A 20,624-nucleotide genomic window follows, 5' to 3' on the forward strand; every position below is an offset into this window, starting at 1 on the left:
CATCTGTACCTCATGGCACATCTGCACCTTACCTTGTCTGCACCTTATGGCACATTATTTATTACATGGTAAATGCATATTTACTTCTGTATATAGATGTACATAAATTCATTTTTCCTCTTTTTATACTTATCCTCTGTTAGTACTTATACACTTATCCTACGTCTAGCACAGTCGGAGTTCAGCCAGGGAAACACATTTCACTGTATGTTGTACCAGCTATAACTATATGTGACAAATAAAGAATCTTGAATCTTGAATCTTGAATCTTGAATCAGAGCTTTGAATCATGGAAGACGTAAAGCAAAACCTTTCGTTTTCGAATTGAGCATAAGTAGCCAGCCTTATGTATAACACCTTACTGTCAGATGCCTGTACCTCAGCCCCACCACACAGCTGTGGGACAGTATTTGACAGGTGGTTTAACATGCTACAGATCAGCTGTCACTCCTGGATTGAGGCCTCTCTCATGCTGCAGACAGTGAGAAATGGCTTTGCAGTGAGCACATTCCACATGGGAGAAGGGGCTCAAAGCTTGTTTATTACTCAGGCAGAAGAGCTTTTAACACCATGCTGCAAAGCCACTCTGACATCTATGAATGCAAACAGTCTTCTTTCCTGTGTGATATTTACAGCACAATTAAAGTTTCCTTACCAATATTCCTTACAAATATAGGACTCAGGCCCTAACATGATCAGGATATCACATCATCCCTCTACTCCTAGTGATTTTCAAAACATGCAGAGTTCATAAATATTCTTAAATTGACCACAAATATGGTTGGCTATACAACACCTAGCACCAAAGCGTAATGGCCAAACCTCAGCAATAACAATCTAAGTTGTCAAGTAAATGTTTAAAAGTCATTAACTTATTTAGACTCTTGCCTGATCAGAAACTCAAAGATACACTTCAACCTGGTAAAGACTGTCGGCACTTAAGTCCCTGTGAGTATGCCTATGGATTTTGCGATCGCTGTTGTATTTAATCTTCATCACGAAGGAATTAGTACAACCGGAATGCAGAAGCTGAAAGTCAGAATAATAATCCAAATCCAGTCTCTCCACTGTGGTTTTCAATTATATGAACCTCATTAAATATCACTTGTCTAGTTTACATGAACTTCATGGCCAATTTTTTTACTACATCCACTTGGTCACCCAAACAGCCACCTCCTCCAAACAGCAAACCATGTGGTTGTAACTGAATACTGAGAAAAAGGTTGAGTCACTGTCTATGCAGTATGATGTCATGATGTAAGCGATCCTGAATCTGGTGTGATTGTTGTTGCCAGGTGTGGAGGTCACTGAATCTCAGAAAAAAGCCATTTTCCTGAGGTTTTCACATACTACTGGGCATGGATTTTACAGAGAATTGTGAAATTCAAGCCCGTGGCAGTTCTGTATGCTATGACACCTTCTGTGACCCCATGAAGTGGGACTAATAAGATAGATAGACAGATAGATAGTTAGACAGAGAGACAGACAGACAGACTTTAATGACAGGTACAGAGCTGTACAAGTACACTGGAATTCTGCGTAGCTCACAGCTAGCTTTCAGGATAGAAAGAGAAAGTAAGAAGCAAATAATAAATAAATAGATAAGCAAATGAATAAATAATAATAATAATAAGACTATAGAAATAAACTATTAAAAAAGGCCAAAGTGGGTCCTACCTAGTACTAGCTTGGCCTACATAATAGATGGGCCACTGCGAGTATTTTTGTACTCTGTACTGGATTACAGAATGGCATTAAATGCCACATGCTCACAAGTCCCGTTCAGGAGATAGTTCATGTAAATGCCATAATAAGGTGGAACTGATGTGATTTATCACATATACTGCAGGCAAGCCAGCACAGGTAATATCCAGGGTTGCCAACTCTCATGCATCTGCACTCATGCTTTCAGACCCTCATGCTCACGCATGAAATCTTAAGGCAAATCCATATTATTCCATTATAAACCTAAAATTAAGTTTGGATACCCTACAGACTATTTACGTGGTAATAAAACTGTCAAGGCGTGTGCAAACATGTCTCGAATCGTAAATCTCACGCCAGCCAACGGACCAAAGTTGACAACTCTGTATATCTGTAATATATACGATATAAATACCAGACTGAAAAGAAAAATATGTTTTTATCAAACTGAAAATTAACAAAGAGACAACCGAAACCCAAAATAAACCCTCCTAAACACTTACGCAGCGCCCGCGTCGGAAGGCAGGGGTCAGCCATCGCCCGCCACGCACTGGCGCAAACAGACAGCCTGTGAGGGCAATTCAGAGACAGTCGTTCAAACATGCATTTGATCTCCACTTTAAGCATGGACAGAGCTTCCATGCATTAATTTCTAGAAGTGCACCGATCCGTACCTATTAGACAGATCGGGTATCGGCCATATGTAACCGATCCACGTCCGATACTTCCTTACTTAGATACTTAGTTTTTGTCAAAAACTTTTTGACAGTCTGTAAAAAGATAACTTCTATTTCTTGTTAAGTCAATTTGTACAGTCTGTCCCACAACACATCTTTCCCATTTTAGATGTGATTTTGCGGCATTCAAGCTGAACGCTAAAGCCACTCTCAATCTATTTACCACTCAGTGGGTTTGAGCGCCTGTTTGAGCGCCTGCTCTAACGTCATGCGCATACTCTTTGCAGCAGGAGAAGCATAACATCACATAAAAGGGTGATGATGATCTCCAAGTATTTTACACTTTTAACAACAACTAGTGGCAGAACGATTTGCAATTTTTATAAAAACAAAGTTTGAGAGGTGGAAATAGACCAAATGGCCAACATGGATAACGGACACATTGAGTTGACCTTGGACCACCAGAGGTTTTTTTCTCCTTATTTTGCAGTTTTTGGTTCCTCTCCTCTGTTGTCATCTGGCTTTCTTTATTTAATTTATTTCCTTCCTTTTTCTCGTTCTGTATCCCTTTCTAATTATATTTTATGTATCACAAGTTTCACAACACAACCCTGTAAAGCGCTTTGGGACGACTCTGTTGTGAAAGGCACTATATAAAAAAATAATCGAATTGAATGGAATAAATATTTATATATTATATATTTATTATATTAAAATATTAAATTAAAAGCTCTTCTATCGGAATCTCTTGGTATCGGCAGCTGAGGATGAGAATCAGATCGGAACTTAAAAAATGTGGTTCGGGCCATGCCTACTAACTTCCCAGTGTATGTAGTAGGCCTAATGTAAAATGTTTATGTTGTGCTCTGTTATGTTACGTTAAGTAGGAAATATAGGTTGTAGTCTTTCCTCATCTTAACTATGTGGGATTTTTTTGCACTATGTATATTTTTCCATAGGTCTGCCTTCAGTATTTACTATCTGTCCTGTCATAAATGTTTCACAATGGGTTCAGGAGAAACAACACTATGTGCTACACATGGTTGAGACAATAAAGCTTTACTTTCGAGTCAATCAAGGAAACCTTGCATAAGCTCAGTGAGAACATGCAAGGAGCTGGGGTTAGGAATCAAACCTACAGTCCTTGAGGAGTGAGGCCACAGTGCTACCGAATGAGCCAACATACCGCCCTGAAACATAGCAGGCCAGTAGCTTGTGCAAATTCACTTAGCTGTTCACTTAGTGTACCGATAAGCAGGTCAACCAAATCTGCAGGACACTGCATGATTCTGAAGTTTAAATTTCCCATTAATCAGTGACATGAATATGTAATGTAGTAAGCTTTTTTTGTTCAATGGCATTTTCTTCATCCATTGAATATTAATGACACGTTTTCTTTGCATGAAAATCAGTAAAGGTGAGCATTAATCACTCTGAAAGCATGTTGTGAACTGGAGGCTTTGCTGTTTAGGTTAGAAAGCCATCAAACTCAAAAATGCAACGGTCATCTTACAGAAACAGTGGCTCCAAGTAATTTTGGATGTAAATTCAGCAGAAACAAGTCCTTGTAGGAAGGAGTTATAGGTAATTTTTTTTTTTAACTGGTTTGTTCGACTTTTAAGAAATTCGAGTTCTAATGAGTTTAAGAACTGAGGTACCACTGTAAAGATTAAAATACATATTTTGTTTTCATAGCAGCGCAAATGCACATAAAATAAGTACGCATTTGCGCTTTCACAATCAATCGATTGTGGCACGTATCGTTCTTAAAGGTGAATGCGTACTTGCGTACCAGTTATGTGCACCCCTGCACATAAGCCTAAAATAGGGTTGGAATGAAAAATCTGGTTTAGACATCATCCAGCCCTCAATTTGGTATTAGTGAGAACCATGAAGTGAACATCTGTATTCATACTAGGTCTGAAAGAAAAGGTACCAATGTACACTCACCTAAAGGATTATTAGGAAAACCTGTTCAATTTCTCATTAATGCAATTAAACCAATGCATGCAAAACTGCAAAGAGCAATGCAAATGCTACAATAGTACTTTATCACTACGGAACGTAGAACAGATATGTAATATACAGTTACTGTATTAAATGATTGATCGTAAAATCTCATACAGTAGCAAAAATTTTGTAGAGATGATGCATTGAAGAAAAATGTCAGACTCATTAAAGAACCTTTATTTTTAAATGAAGAGGAAAAATATTTTCTGCAGTATTCTTATAAATTTTAGGACTGCTTTGTGACCACAAAATCACTGTTTTCAGTTACCCTGTGTATTACTGAAATACCTAAAATTTGGAGATTAAAGACACAGCAAATACTAAAGACAAATATACGACTCCCATTGTTAAGCACTGGCATAGTTCTATACAAAAAGTTCCTTTTATAGAAAAATTGTGTGTATATATATATATTTTCCCCGTTTTTTTCCCCTCAATTCAATGTTTAGCACATTTTCAGTACTGGAAAAAATATGTTCTGATTACAAGTGTGAGAAAAAGCACCATAAGTATCTTTTAGAGTTCTAAACATGCATTTTAGTAACATTATATAGAAAATGCAAGTTATTATTCCAACTACACATACAGCTGGTTTTACTGCAACCCTAGCTGTCCCAATGATATTCTTTTCTGCAAATTTGCATTTGGTGAAACTACATATATCTCTTTCAACATGAAGGCTCTACAGTTTACCCTAGATGCTTTAATTCTATTTTCCATTCAGCTTGTATAAATTGCATATTTACTTGCTTCATCATAGGTTCTCTTCATAAAGCTGCAAATTAGATATGAAATACCAGCAAAAAAGCTTATCAATCATCATTTGCATGACAAAAAACATCCAGTTTAAATACCATGAATCTATCACTATAAAGAAAAGCTCATTAAAACATCACTGAAATATTAATGTGAAACAGCACAGTAAGTCAGTCACCATACGCCGACATCTACAACCCAAGATGATGAAGCTCATTTAAACTTCATTCTGTACTGCTTTCATAATGTTCTTCCCCAGACGGCTAAGCTTTGGACAGCTACATTAAACATTAAAATCCTAAAGCCTTTCTCATTGCATTAATTACTCATATTGTGCAGTCTATTTCACATTTTTATACAGGAGGGCAGCCATTTTTGGATGGATGAAGTTTAAAACTTATGACATAAGTATATGTAGTATATATAGGAGTAAGGGCAATTTTGCTCACTGAGGTCTAATGATCAACTTGATGGTAAGAAGCAGATACTCAGCTTAGGACACCATAACACAATGTAAATATGCATTCGCACTCATCCCTAGCCTTTGCACATTGTCCTCGCCCCACAGCAGAATATGACCAATGTCAGTTCATTTTTCCCCACACACATCCAAATGTGACAAGGACAATTAATGTTACCTTCTGTGTCATATTACAATGCAGTTCAGTAATGTGTTCACACCAGATAGTGGAAATGAAGCAAATTTCAGTATTACGGTATTATCCACAATGTTTTCCCAATACAAAATACTTAAACTACATTGTGTTTACCCAAGCTGATGTTTATGAAAGCACCACTTAATATTACAGAAAAATGTATCCCTCACATTTGAGGAGATTACTCCTGCATCGTACACACAACCTAGGAAACCCATGCATGACAATAGAGGGAAATTCAGCTTCATATACAACATCTCAGAACCTGAATTTGACACGTTCAGAATGTACAAAAAAATTGCAATGACAGACTTTTATAAAGAAATTTTATATGGAACTTGTGCTGTCTGAATTTGACCTGAAAACCTTTTTCTTCAGCAGCATAACACTGCAAGAAAAAAAAACACAGACCAGCAGAATGGAAAAAGAAGAGGAAAAAAAACTTTGCTGATGGGAACTGTTCTATAAACATTTTTTTATTCTCAAAACTATATATAAAAAATAAAAATAAAAATAAAAAACTAACAGTGATATCCACAGCTGGACCATTGTGTCAGCAAATAAGAGAGTTCAGTGAAGGCCAATATGGGAGAAAACATCCAAATCAACAGGGAATCATCTTTAAAAAGGTTTCCACTTTACTCGGCCTAATGTCTCCCGAAAAAAAATAAACACTGCTGCAGTCAAAGCTGAACAGCATATCAGGAGTCACCAAGCAGGAACAGATCTCCAGGTCAAGGCTCAGGGGTCCAGAACGTGGCCGCAGCGGTCCAGAAGATCTGAAGCAGAAAAGGGCTTGGGCTCCATCATCTGCCATTGGAAGAGAGGCGAGGGCAGCTGCATCACGGAGGGCCAGCTGGTCGCCGAAGGCGCAGTACCAGCACCATCATCGATAACAGCAGCAGGAAGACACTGGAGCTCTCGACCCCGCCTGGCAAGCCGTCAGCAGAGGGCCCGGGGGTTCTTCATGCTGTGGTGGGCCTCCGAGGCAGACACATAGGCAGATTCAGGGAAGAAATCCTCATGAAACTCCGCCAAGAACCTGCAGGGGGGTGAGCCGGCACAGACGTGCTCATAACATATTTGCTGACAGTAAACAGCACCACTATGACTACTGTGATGTCACACTGTAGGCATTATGTTGCCGAGTGTCTAAACCTCAATTTCAGAGACAAATGGCAATAATGGAACCTTGTGGTCTTTCACTAAAGCACAGGAGCCAGTTAGTTATAAAGCAAACCCTATGTGCAGAAGAAAGATTCTCCGGTTTGCAGAACATGGAGCCGTGAGGACCGAGCTGACAAATTTATGAATGCGTTTAAATAATTGAAATCAAGCCCCGAATGTGTATGAATAAAAGTGTTCAAAGCTAGCATGCTGTCCACACGGTGATCAATCAGAAGTCACCATCATCAGCAAAGAACAAAGTGAGTGTACCATCTTCACACTGAGCCCTGGGGGGGGGGGGGGGGGATTCTCGCAGAGCTCCTGATGCTGCCAGGACAGCTGCAGTCAGCACGAAAGGGCAGAGTGCTGAATCGCCCAGGCTGCCCACAGAGACACCTACCTGTCAGCGACAGCCTCTGCAATGTCATTCTCACCCCCTACGCCCATAGAGTCCATAAACCAACAATAGCAGCCTCAAAAGGACACCATCTTGAACCGTTATTCAAGGCAAAATTTTGGAAGGAATATACCTGCCATTTTGTTAAATCTCTCCAAATCTCGCTATCAAATTCCCGCCTTATAGACCTTATTCTATTGGTAGCAGGGAAATCAGGGTAAACTGAAAACTAACACCTTTTACCCAATTAACACTAGCAAATTATTCCTGGTAATAAAGAGCCATTGCAACAAAATAAGGACAGACAAGACAGACAGGTACCAACGTTCACTAACTCTCACATAGGCCAACAGCTTGAAAATTACTCTAAATCATTCCTACACACCTTTCTTCTCAGACTTGACATGCAATACCTAATGATTTCTCTTAGATGTGACACTAGAGTATATCTGGCCAGCTGACAGAGAGCTCTTAGCGTCTCACTGGACGGCAGCAGCCAGCAGCCAGCAGCCTTTACAAAGAGAATGGAACATTGATTAGTGAAGGCAACGAAAATCCCCCAACTGCTGCCGTCTGAAGATCATTTGGCAGGATTAAGGATTACGGCCCAGAATGGGGCTTGCGTAACTCCACTAATCTTCCTTACCTCTGTGCATTCGGGAAGGACAAGCATGTCTTAACCAACATAATTGAACGCCCTGAAATCCATGCTCCACTTCTAAAGGAATACCCAGCCTGTATATCAATAACTATCATGCAAAGTGAGTGACATACTGTAAAGCAATCCATCAGATTCTGATTTTTGGAAACGATCCAGTAGCTTGTTTCCTTGGCCTACTCATAATTTCTCCCAAAATTCTTTGTGATGAACATGTAATGGAGGAAAGCTTTAAAATCCACCTTTTCCCTGCTGTCAATTTGTCAGCCCATTTTCATGAGTTAATATCCCACTTTCTACAAGGTTAAACCATGCAATGACCCACAGAACTTTAAAAACCCATCTGTCCTGTTTGCAGTGAAGAGGACCCTGGGATTTAACCTGCAAGCCATCTGACCTGTACAGTATAAGCAGCAGTGTGCTGACTACTGGCTGACCTTAAAGTTAATCCATCACATCTAAATAACCTTTCCTCTCTCTTAAACCCACTGCATGGTTTACTGTCCTCACTGTCTTCTGTCTTTCTGACAAAGCAGCATAACACACTTCTGTCACAGCTAACTTTGGTGTCATTTTTAATGTTTCAGAACTCTCATTTCTTACTGGAAAAAGCTCTGAATTTAAAAAAAGAACTTGCAAACAAAAATACATTCATTGCATCGACCATAACAGACACAGCTGTATTCATTATCCAGAGATGTCTGAAGGCTAATGGTCTTCGCCCTGGTGCTCAGGGGCCAGACAATGGGAATGTAAATGTTTTGTGTTACGGAGGCCACCCATAATTCATTTTAAAGTCACTTCCAGCTCCATAAAGGACTCATACTTAACATACTCCACTAGCTGATCTGTGTTGTATTTCAGCCAGATGGGAATTTTCACCAGATTACTTAGGCTCTTGCCGGAAAAGCTTTGAACATGCGCACCACAAACATTGCTACTGGGTGTGCTAAGCATCTCCAAGCTGCTAGGTTTGATAAGTATGCAAATGTGAGAAATTAGTTATACCCTTAATTTAAGTAAATTCTGTGTGGGCCCATTAACAGCTAAATGAGCTCATTCTTGGATGTTGTCTCACCCCTTTACAGTACTTGAAATTAACTATTGGCAAGACGCTGAGCTGATGAGCAACAAAACAAGAGGGTAGGACATGGGCAGGGCGCTGTGTGACAGGGAAGGTGCTCTCAGCGTACCCCAGGAAGAGCTCCAGGTGCTTCACCAGAGCCCTCAGGTTCTTGTCAGGGATGTGCATTTTCCCCAAGATCTCTGGGAGTTTCACTGAAACAAAGCCGAAGAAGAACATGTCACAGAAACAAACAGCTTTACCCAATAAAGATGCACAATCAATCAATCAATCAATCAATACATTAAATAAATAAATCATGCTGGTGTGGATGAGCCACATTTATTCCTACATCTGGGAAACAGTGACATGCTACGCTGCACCCTTTGGGGTGGGGGTGCGGGTAAAGGAGACGCAGGACCACCTGGACAGAAAAACTGCAGGACGACAACTAACAGCCCAGCAACCCATGAGCTGACGGAATGGAGTGACACGGAGGATTTAACCACTAGAGGTCAGGGAGGAGCTCACCAAAGAGGCGTAGTAAGTGCTGTGAGCCGTACATGTAGGATGGGGGGGGTGGCTGGTCACTCTGCGGGTAGTTTTCCGGAGTGAGCTTCCAGCTCAAGACCTACGATCACCAATGACGGGATGCTTAGGGGTAAGGGGCAAACCTGTATGGCTGGGAGCACAGGTACAGCCAGGTAGAAGCTACATCCATCCTGCATAATTACAGGAAGCTCCCACACAATCTCATCGTTATTATATTTTTATGGAAACCTAATAAAAATAGCTACACACAATAGACAGACAAACCTCATTGAGTTCATTGCTCCTGCTGCTCTCCAGGGCTGAGAAGACGCAGCCGCCCTCCTTACTGGGAGTCAGCGGTAAGGGTGAGGAGGAGCCGCTGTGAACAGGAGTCCCTAACCCAGATAAAGGAAAGACCTTTACACCCAGACAGAAGGAAAGGAAGCAGGCAGCTCTCCCTCCATTCCACGGCATTACGGGTGAAACGGATACGCAAAAAGCCGCTTGGCTACAGCAACATGAGGCCCCTAATGGCGGAAGCACACAGGCAAACGGAGAACAGGAGAACACAGGCACCTACTCTTCTCCAGGTTGAGGATGAATCTCGGCAGCGAGGCAGCCATCTCCGAGTGCCGCCTCTTGGGCTGGGGGGACGCCCCGGGGTCAGACAGCCGGTCCCCCCCAGAGGTGTGACGGGTGGAACGGCGCAGGGACATGGGGGCCTCAGAGTCGGCACGCCGCCGTTTCGGCGTGGACGGCTCGCCAGGGGCCAACTGACAGTCCGAGGCCTGCGGCGTGGAGGGGTTCAGGCCTGGGGGGCTGGGGGAGCACTCCCGTGGCATCCTGGGCAGGGGGGGGGGGAGAAACACACTTACATTTCATGAAGCAGTCTGGCATTTGAATTTTAAATGTGTGTTAATCCACGGCTCTATGCCCGTATGACGATGGTCGCCGGTTCATATCCCATGGTCAATAGGGTGATGTCATTGTCAGGACCTTGAACAAGGCCCTTAACCCCAATTGCTCCACACACACTGTTTGAGCCGGCTTTCTGATGCTCACTCACTTTGTATAAAGGTGTCTGCTAAATGTAATGTGAAACACGATATGCACACAAGAAAGACTCTTAATCTGAATGGTATTTGAGTGGGTAGGAAAAAGGTGGCAGAGAAATCACTTCATGCCATCTTTTCCAAAGAGAAACTAAACGTATTGAGTTTTACGACACCCAAGTATAGCTATTCCTGCAGGCAGAGGGCCTCAATGAAAAGATCAATGACTTGAGTATCTCACTGGAAACCAACGGGCTTTATTCAGGCCTAAACAGAATTGTCGTTTAGCACTCTTTAGCGAAAATGTTCCTCTACGGATCCACTTTTAGTTAGGCAATTAATCACGCTGATCGTCGCACAAAGCGTGACAGCGAGAGAAGACCGTGATTTGTAGAGTTGACTGCCGCTTGAATAAAACACACAAAAATAAGCCAGACGGCAATGTGTAAAAACAGGAAGAACAGCCTGTACAGAGTCCTTGGTTTAAAAAGAAAGAAAGAAAAAAAAAAAACAATAGTGCTGAACAAAAGCAGTTCCCCCTATGTGCCGTTTGTGCTGTAATCTGGGACTACAAATGTTTTCATGAGCTTTTCCCAAAAGCAGCCAAGAAAACACAATTAGCCTCATCTGAACTCATCCATCTACAGTGGAGGCCAAGGTTTCCCTTTGTAGCAGCTAGCAGAAAGCGATGACATCAGGTGCAGGAAGGGACACCACAGGACACGCTATCCACAACAATTACCCCTTACCTTCCAGAAGTCACGGCTGCATCCCTAATGGGCATGAACACCTTGGATGAGCTGACCTTCTTGAATTGAGCTTGCTCATTAGGATACAGGAGAATCACTGGGAGCGTGAAATCAAATGTGATCCGCAGCCCGTCCACCATCTCCTTGCACAGCTCCTCACTAGAGAAGAATATCGATGGTGAGAAGCAGGCTTATGGGGAACACATAACGATTTCCAAGGAAGAGCAGCGGCGCAGCAGCAAAAATCCAGAAACAGTTGCCACAGTCATTTTCCAAATGGCGAATATCCCATGACACCAAAACACACACAATGATAATCTAAACACGGGGAGGATAACTAAAACGTGTGGCCTCTACAATGAGACAGGGTTGGCTTGTAGACACCCCTGCGGTGCACATTACTTAATATATGCGCGGAACAATGGCTGCCCAATTTGGGTCTACAGGAAGCATGAAAAGTAAGGCAGAAGACAAAGGAGTTCCCCGGATTTAAGACTAAGCTGAGGTTTCTACAACATGGAGTTCAACTATGATACAATTTAGAACTCAGCCCTGATCGTCTGAATCAACAAGATTTATGAACATGGAAACAAAGTAACCAAAACACATTGAAGAATTAAAGCACTAGGGGGCACCACTTCACACAGCGCTGCACTGGAACTCACTTTCTTTCGGGGGGAACATAGTGAGGGTTAGATCCAACAAGAGTCACGCCTTGGGGGTGCCGGTATCTCTCGTTGGCGGAAAAGGCCGCGTTGATGGTGAAATGTTTCACGTAGGACTCCAAGATGTTCACGATATTCATCTGGCAGGGAAGCTTCACCAGCTGGTTGAGAACAAATAGTTATTTAGTCAAACAAATGAAAGAACTAAATACTTTGGTCGGGGGTAGCAATACAGTTTCCCATATAATTTTAGACCTCATATAACATTTCTATGACAAAGAACCAACAATTTCCACAAAAAAAGCCTTCTGAACAATAGTTTTGCATTACTACGCTCTTGCATAGCTAAATCCACTGATCATCAACAAGGATTATCTACCAGCTGCTTGAAGATCTGCACCTTTTTCCTTTTGTTGACATAGTAACAATCATCCTCCAGCTTTTTCTTAAGAACCTCAGGGATATCGATCTTGATTGTTTTATCCTCACTTTCCCGTTTGGCGTGAGCCTCTTGTTCTTCCTTCTGGGAGATGAAGAGGCAACAATCAGTACCTTGCATGTGTGTTTAAATGTTTACCACAGTCGTGTAACAGTGAATCGTTACCATTTCCTCCAGGTCTTCAGATGAGTCACTCTCAGTTTTTAATGATTCAACGTCCTCCGAGTTGCCCTCTTCGCTGTCTTCAGAAGAAGAAATCAGAGCTATGCAAAGACGAAGGAAACACAGTCAGTCATCGTGCCATCTCTCAACCACTCATTCCGTGCAGGACCACGGGGGAACACAGACATCTGATAGACGCATTTCTCACTGAAGGTTTCATGTAACAGAAGTTGTCATAGTGGGGACTTGAGAAAGATGACGGTGAAAATACTTAGTAGCTCTAGTGTGCTGCTTTGCACTAACTCAAAGAAAAAACAGCCACATTTAGTCTTCCATCAGTTTCCCTGCAACACTGATTTAAGGAGAAAGTGCCTCAGCCATTAGAAGAAAAGGAGGGCTGAATTTCTGTATAAAAAGCAGCAGCACGTTTGTGTACGAGCAGCATTTTCAGTCCTGAGATTCCCAGCAGCCTCATGCAGGGCGAACTGCGAAGCGTCTTAACAACAAAGCAGTGCATCTTGTACATCAAAAGAAAGACTGAGGGAATGCACAATGAGCAGCACGACTGTAGAAGGTGGGTGTAAACACTTGTCCAGACGCCGGCTTTTCAATAATATACAGGCATTTACTTACTCCCACAATTTGCCGATTAGTAGTGCGCTGAAAATATTAAAGAGAGGCGTATTGTGATGCCCAAAAGTTTATAATCTGTATAAATCCATCGTATTCTTGTGTTTAATGATTGTGCTGGACATTAAACTGCAGGAAGCGCCACCACACCACCACTGCCTTTTTTATCCACAATATCTCCTCTTTTAAAAGATGTTGTGGCTGTTGAGCTGTACCTTTCAGTTCAGTGCTTATTGCTTCCATGATATAGCAAAAAAGTATGTGCTCTGCTATCTGTATTTAATAAACATAATGATACGCCAAATTTATACAGATTACTGCAACATTTGGGCGTTACAATATGCCTCTCATTAACATTTCAGGCATATTACTACTGTGTTTACCAAACTGTAGATGCATGTACATGTACATAATACCAAAAAACCGGCTTCTAGACAAATGTTTTTGCCTGCTATCTAAAGCCTTGGTGCAAACACTATACAATCGTGATTATATCACAATGTGGTATCTTGCAGCCCTAGAAAGGAGGCCAGTCCATTACAGGGGAAATACAAACAAAGACATTCATACAAACTATAAGCAATTTAGAGCCAATGTCTTTGAATTGCAGGAGGAATTCCATGTGACAGAGGGAGAACGTGAAACTCCACCCAGACGGAAAATGAGAATCAGACTCCCAACCCAGGTACTGTGAGACAACAGCACCACCCAATGAGTCATCACACCACGCTGACAAAAGTAACATTTAGAAATAAGGACACGGAACTGGAATGCATGGCTAGCCCCTATAGGACGGCTCAAAGAACAATAAAAACATAGGTACTCTCAGGATTACTTCTCTCACCACATCAAAAGCTTTTAAGGTGAACAGGAAAAGGTGCCTCAGAAGCAGCTCAGTTTCCTGCTGTCTGCATTTTAAAATGGCATGGTCTTAAAGAAATGTTAATGCTGGAACTGACCATAACATTCAAACTCCAGAGTCATGATTTTTACTTGACCAGTTTAACATCAGAAATTTGACAAATGTGGTGGCCAATCATCAGGCTGAAGCATTACTCACACGCATCATCACTGTTTCCCTTCTCCTCCTCAGGTAGGCTTTTCAGCACTGAGTCAACACCTGGAAGACGACAGCGTCTCTTCTTCCATCCCTTTCTCTTCCTGAGAGAGAGAGAGAGAGAGAGAGAGAGAGAGAGAGAGAGAGATAGTTATGGCCTAAAAAGCACTTTCATTCCAAGCCTCCCATCTATAGTAGGTTGTATTCAGCCTGCACTTGCAGTAGGTGAGAAGATGAAAGAACAGAAAAGGTCCCAATTACAAACAAAAAATGTTGTATAAGAGCGTCATACTGCCAACTTTGAATGAATGGCATGACAGTTGTGTATGAAACTTGCAGCATGCTTCATTCAACCTGGCGGGGGGAAGAAGATCTAACAGGTAAGGTGTTGTGTGAGAGGCCCCCATTACATTCAAAATGCTGTGGAAAAACATGTTTGTTACAAAACCAGACACAGAAGCCATGTCATTTTCAAAGCAGTGCAAGTAGGTACAGTCTCATCACCAACTCTGATACTCACATGCGAGCCACAGCCTTGCGAGCCAGTTTTCGCTGCAGTCTGCGGTTTTCGTCTGTGTCAGGGAGAACATGGTCCTCTGCGGCCCAGCGATCCCAGCTGCAAAGATAAAAGGGGGGGAGAAAACCAGTATGTAGTCCCTAATGGCACAGTGTGTTCTGGGCATAGCCAACACTAAGTGCTGCTCTGCATAAGCCAGTGCTAGGCTAATCAGGACACTAATGTTAAGCTAACATTATTAGCATTTTGCAAATGACAGATCTCAGAGGTAAAGGTCATTGCTATGACGCTGATGTGGTCGACTTCCTTTTCTAAACACAGATTAATATTACGGAAATTCGTAAGCACAGTTTCAGATGATTGAATGAATGAATAAATATTTAACAGGAGTTCAGTACAAAGATTCGGAAGATGAGGCTACCTTCTGTTCCAACCGTTGAAATGGATCAGATACTCCGGGACCTTCCTGCCCCGCTCATCTCTGCCCAGGACAACGTCAACCACCTGAAAGGGTCACAACGAGATTCTCAGCTGCTGTATTATATATAAGGAACCTCCCAGGTAAGCCGGCGTTGGGAGAAATGGCCACTTTAAAAAGTAAAACTTTAATTAATTTTTGTACAATTAACATTTCACACGCAGAAAGAGAATATTAGTGGCCTCGTGCCTGACTTAAGGTCGTTTCGTTTCAGTTCTTAACAAAAATAAATGTCTAAATATGACGGGCAGAATCCAACGAAACAGGAAGTGCAGGAGTTAGTCGGGTCCGAAACAGCAGTTCAGCTGCAAAATCGCCGATCGGCAAGAAAGTAAAACCACACCGCATCTTGTATTTTCATCTTCAAATGCACAAAACCATCAATGAAACAAAATAATAATAATAAAAGTGAAAGACTAAGACACGGGCGTTTATAATGAGCCATTGCAGGCCTTACGTAAACAAACTAAAACGTTTAGCCAAATAACTACATGCAACCAGTAATCTAACGCGTGCAGCATAACTTAAACGACTAATTACTGTTTAAAGAGTTTGCATCTGGGTGCGTTCTTGTTTTTCTGCTATTAATTAGCAAAAATGACACGCTTGCTGTGCTGCCGTGTGCTAAGAGCCCTTTAGCCGGGACTATAAACGGAATCAAAAACTACGCAGAAATCAGTTTATTTTAGCTTACTACAGAAAAACGTAGAAAACACAGTAATGCGCGCACAGAGGGCCTTGTACGAAGTTACCGGTGAGCTCGTTTTTTACCTTTGCATCATACAGCACTTTAGCCTTAGTTGGGTCTGGTTCAAAGCAGAGAACTTTTTCTCCTTTGTGAAATTTAAATTTCATTCCCCGAGAGTTCATTTGTTCATCATGGCGAGCAGGAGAGGAGGAATCTGAACCCCCCGACTCCTTAACCCGTTCACCGCCGTGCTTTATCAAACCAATCCTGGTTCCTGGAGAGGGGAAAACACAAGGATAGCTAGGATGCAGTCCCCGATAGCTGAAACGCGGAAAACAAATCGCGGACTGACCCTCGTAGGACTCCGTAGCAGCTAAGAAGCAGCAGCGCGTGTTTTAGTACGCGCGTCCTGGGCGGAAGGTGTTTCGTGCCGATGGTCCCTTCCGGTCTCTTCCGTTCCCTTCTGATCAGTTTTCTGTGCTGTTCTTTGTCATACGGTTGGGTGTGCGTTTTCTTCCCGATCGATTCGATTAATATTTGTTTCTGAACCCCATATTGCTGGAGGATGACTATCATCGCAGCACCCATCACGTCAATTGTATTGGCACCCTAGCATATTTATAAATATAACAATCGACGCTGGTCTCACTTTTGTTAAACATTTTTGTTAAGAAATTACAAAAAAATCTCGTGCAAAATTACTGGCTCCTTCCAGCTACTGATTTTGATGCAAAGTAACTGATTTTCATTTTCTTCCTTTCAGCTGTATTGTTACAGGTAATTTTCTATCTAATCTTCGCATGCATGCAGTTCTGAAGACTTGTACTGTATTTATTGTCTAGCTTTCCTCGGTGAAAATGGCCAAGAGAAAAGAGCTATCTGTGGATATCAGAAAAAAAATCATTGCCAAACATAAAAAACTAAAAGGCTACAAATCCATTTCGAAAGACCTTGGTGTTCCTGTCTCAACAGTTCGCAATGTTATCAAGAAATTTGCAGCCCATGGGACAGTATTGAACCAAGCAGGACGTGGGCGTAAGAGGAAAATTGATCAGAAGTCTCTGCGACGGCTGGTGAGAACTATTAAAAAAACACCATGTGCAACTGTTGAAGACTTAAAGGTTGACCTTGAGAGATCTGGAACAGTAGTGTCCGCTACCACTGTCCGCAGGGCTCTAAATCAGGAAGGGTTATGTGGCTGCAGGGGCCTGTTCTTGAAAAGGACACAAAAAGGGCAGCCTGAACTAAAAAAAAAAAAAAAAAAACCTTAAACTAGCCTAAGGCTTCCCAGAAAAATGTTCTACAGACGAACAAATGTTCCATTTGCTCCAGAGCTATTGAAATAAATCAGAGGACAGATAAAGAGCTCACAGAGTAAATGTTATACACAAATCCAGAAGTTAAGAGGGATCCTCAAAAATCGAAATGATGCAAGAAGTAGCTGAGGAGATGACTGACGTTAGGTCATCCACAGCATGGCCAAGTTTCTCCTCTTCTCCCAGCCCAGTTTTGGTCCTGTTCTCCCTACTGCTAATTGCTTTTTTGTTGTCTTCCACATTGATTTGAACCATGATCATTTTTACAGTCTGAGCATTGCTGTGCTAATTTTACAAACTAAATGATATGCATTTACTAGTGGTTAGAAGTCCATTGATTTCTTCAGAGGACCAAAATGGATGCGTGAATAACCACTGAATGTGATGGTATCACAGCAGCTTTGTCCTGTCTACTAACTGCCCTGTGTGACCTAGGGCCTGTATCATGAAGCAAGGTTTGTTGGTTAGCTAGATAACTTGTTGGATTTAAGGTATGCCAGTTTAAATGAAGTTTATCTTCACTCACTTACATTTGCTCCAAACTACCTTAAGTCTGACAAGTTATCAAGCTAAGCAAGAAATCCTGTTTCATGATACAGACCCCAGGGTGATTATGATTATTACTTATTGCTGTTGTTACCTCTACATGTATCGTACACTTTAACGATTTAACTTAATTGGGAATGTCTGTACTGCAGATATTGTTACGGATCATTTGGTGGTCTTTATAAATGCACTACAGGAGACTTTAGTAGAAAGAACTTTTCTTTTTTTCCCCTTTTTAGTCCGTTTTACTGCAGATAGTTCACAAATCAAGTCCTTTTCAGGAAATGACATTGCCCACTAGATGGCTCCCTTCCTGTATGTATAATATCAACAAGCTTGGCTTACAACAGGATTCCTGGCTAGCAGTTCACTGGAATCAGTAAATAAAACATTCGCAAGAGGTGCTGTCATTTAACTACAGAATTCATCAATGTTTTGTATGTCACAGAGAGCTAATATTTAGACATTCCTCTTGAAAATGTTGAAATTTTAATTTGTTGTGCTTAATGGTTGGCATAAATGGAATGATCAATGACAAAGTATCCCATGTAGTCTACAGGTCAGAAATGAATGTACAACATTTCATTTCTTAGCAAAGATGCAAAATATAAAAAAATGTCAAAATAAGGATACAAAGACAGTACTGTTTGATCCATCCATTTTCTGTACCTGCTTGTCCTATTCATGGTTGCTGGGGGTTTGGTGCCTACAGGTAAAATGCAGGGAACAACCCAGGATGGGGCACCTACCTATTGCAAGACACACACACTCCCCAATTACTCTCAGCATGTTTTTGGCCTATGAGGAAACTGAAGAACCAGGAGGAAACTCCATGACAACATAGCAGGGAATATTCAAACTCCACACACATGGAGCCATGGCAGAGACTTGAACCCAGGTCCCAGAGGTGTGAGGCAACAGTGCTAACCACTGCATCACCATGCCACCTCCCTGCATAGCTGTATGTTCCTGCCCCCCAGGGTGGCTGGGCAGAGTTCCTGTGTATGTGGCCGTTAGCTTATTGAATGCCGCAGAAACCCCCAGTTCGGTGGTGTGAGGTGTGCACTGCTGCTCGGGATGACTGACCACTGCCACTGTGTTCCTCCTACATGCCCCCCCTCCCTTTAATATCCATCATTTCCTACAGTTATCAAGGACCTTGACTTCCTTTGTTTGTGTGAAGGTGTAGCATCACTCAGTTATATATTTCACCTCTGTGAAGAAGAAAATGTAACAGTACTTGTAAAAGCTGCTGTTGAGATGGCACCGGTGTGTCCCCAGTCAGCCTCGTCACCCCCACCATCTGATCCCTACTCCTCACACTCCACCAACCTGGATAATCTCCAAAATTACTGGATTGATTAACTGGTAATGTGAAAACCAATAAATGTGTTTTTACCAGAATGTTCTGAGTCCTACTTGTGACACCTTTTCATTTATTGTACATTCCACTTGCATGGCCACTTGCACAATCTTTCCCCCATCAATTAGGTGGATACCCATATTTCTTTGTATATGCCTTAATACCCATGTCTGAAAACGTCTTTTGTATTATTTACACTCTTCAATTGACTAAATATTTATATTTTATCTAATATGTTGTCATTTGCGCCATGACCACTGTTTTCTGTGACAAAACTGTAAGATCCATAAGAAATACCAGTGGTATAACTAAGTAACTACCATGCGATTTCAAATGGACACAAAGGTGCACACAGTCCCCATTGTAATTGTCTTCTAAGATCAAATGTGACTGATGCCTGTTTTTCAATGCACACACACAAGCTGCAGTAGCTGCCAAGGAACTACTTCACAGGCACAATGGGGTGCACATAAAACCAGTGTAATATCGGCACCCCCAATAATATTATTATTAATTAATATTATATTATTAAGAGTTTCTAAGTTGTACTGTCATTGAACATTGACACTTTGAAAATGAATGAATTTGTGACAAAATGCCTCATGATGTGATAGTATTAGTGACAAACATTACATTTTGCATTAAAATATATTGAAATATATTTGGAATTAAGCTCTTCATTTTGCAGGTATGATAATAGGACATGTTAACAGACATTCTAACGGAGAATGGCCTATATTTGTGTTAGGATTGCGCGCTCTAAGATAAGATTCTTTAGGTCGTTAAATCTTAATTGCATGGCAAATGTAAATTGTTCTTGGCAAAACAAATTTGTAGTCTATCATAACATAGAAAGAGGGGTGATGGAGGGTCATGGATATCATGGCATATTCAGGGAAGTCATTCATTTATAGGGGGCCTTGAATATACTAATGGAGACCAGTGCATGTATAAATGAAAATATCGGTGCACATTATACGCTCAGGTCGGCAAATTCTACCGTGGGCTCTTCCTATTTCTTCCGTCCTTAGTGGGGGCCCAGAATATCCACGTATGCCCCTGAATACAAATATTTATTCAGAATAATCAATTCAATGATTATAGAGTGACCTCAAGGTTAACTAGCTTTCGGTTACAGAGAGGTACTTTGCTGTTTTCCCCCTGTTTATCTCTTAAAATAAAACATGTGCAAAACGATTATTTTGATATTCGAGGAGCAAATCTTAGGTTTCGCTTACAGCGTCATCCGTCTGTGATTGTGTCATCGGGGATGACGTCATGGGGGCAATACGACTGCATGTATCACAGAACAGCCCTTCCTCCGTTTCCTCCATCTGTTTTAG

The 20,624-nt window shown here is 41.6% G+C and overlaps 1 protein-coding gene and 1 long non-coding RNA gene across 5 annotated transcripts; one reads left to right on the top strand and one right to left on the bottom strand.

Annotated features, from left to right (window-relative positions):
• Positions 1–4,547: 4,547 nt before the first annotated feature.
• On the bottom strand, positions 4,548–16,433 carry LOC111851506 (MSL complex subunit 3). Of its 3 annotated transcripts, XM_023826495.2 has the most exons (13): positions 16,140–16,430; positions 15,312–15,394; positions 14,894–14,989; positions 14,377–14,477; positions 12,690–12,787; positions 12,486–12,608; positions 12,086–12,246; positions 11,421–11,579; positions 10,200–10,462; positions 9,905–10,014; positions 9,620–9,719; positions 9,219–9,303; positions 4,548–6,845 (listed from the first exon to the last, which is right to left on the bottom strand). In XM_023826495.2, exons 1-13 carry the CDS (start codon positions 16,236–16,238, stop codon positions 6,746–6,748), a joined length of 1,578 nt encoding a protein of 525 aa, XP_023682263.1. In that variant the 5' UTR covers positions 16,239–16,430; the 3' UTR covers positions 4,548–6,745. The 3 variants fall into 3 exon arrangements, with proteins under 3 accessions (XP_023682263.1, XP_023682265.1, XP_023682264.1); XM_023826496.2 differs by lacking the exons at positions 4,548–6,845; positions 9,219–9,303 and having other exon boundaries at positions 9,656–9,770; positions 16,140–16,433; XM_023826497.1 differs by lacking the exons at positions 14,894–14,989; positions 15,312–15,394; positions 16,140–16,430 and having other exon boundaries at positions 14,379–14,477.
• Positions 15,390–19,322, top strand: LOC111851507 (uncharacterized). 2 transcript variants are annotated; one of them, XR_002840027.2, is made up of 2 exons: positions 15,390–15,451; positions 16,820–19,322. It is a non-coding gene; the product is annotated as an uncharacterized lncRNA (long non-coding RNA). The 2 variants fall into 2 exon arrangements; XR_002840026.2 differs by lacking the exon at positions 15,390–15,451 and adding an exon at positions 15,928–16,122.
• The last annotated feature ends 1,302 nt before the right edge of the window (positions 19,323–20,624 follow it).

This window comes from Paramormyrops kingsleyae, chromosome 16, assembly GCF_048594095.1.
Source record: "Paramormyrops kingsleyae isolate MSU_618 chromosome 16, PKINGS_0.4, whole genome shotgun sequence".
Classification (NCBI taxonomy): domain Eukaryota; kingdom Metazoa; phylum Chordata; class Actinopteri; order Osteoglossiformes; family Mormyridae; genus Paramormyrops; species Paramormyrops kingsleyae.

Bases quoted from the DNA above. Each gene is read 5' to 3' on its own strand.
- LOC111851506 (XM_023826495.2), bottom strand. From the start codon at position 16,238: ATGAACTCTCGGGGAATGAAATTTAAATTTCACAAAGGAGAAAAAGTT. The intron at 10,463-11,420 runs GTAAGGGGTAAT...CCCCCTGCCCAG, and splicing joins GCAGCCGTGACTTCTGGAAG to GATGCCACGGGAGTGCTCCC. The intron at 9,304-9,619 runs GTGAGCTCCTCC...GCTTTGTTTCAG, and splicing joins GCACTTACTACGCCTCTTTG to TGAAACTCCCAGAGATCTTG.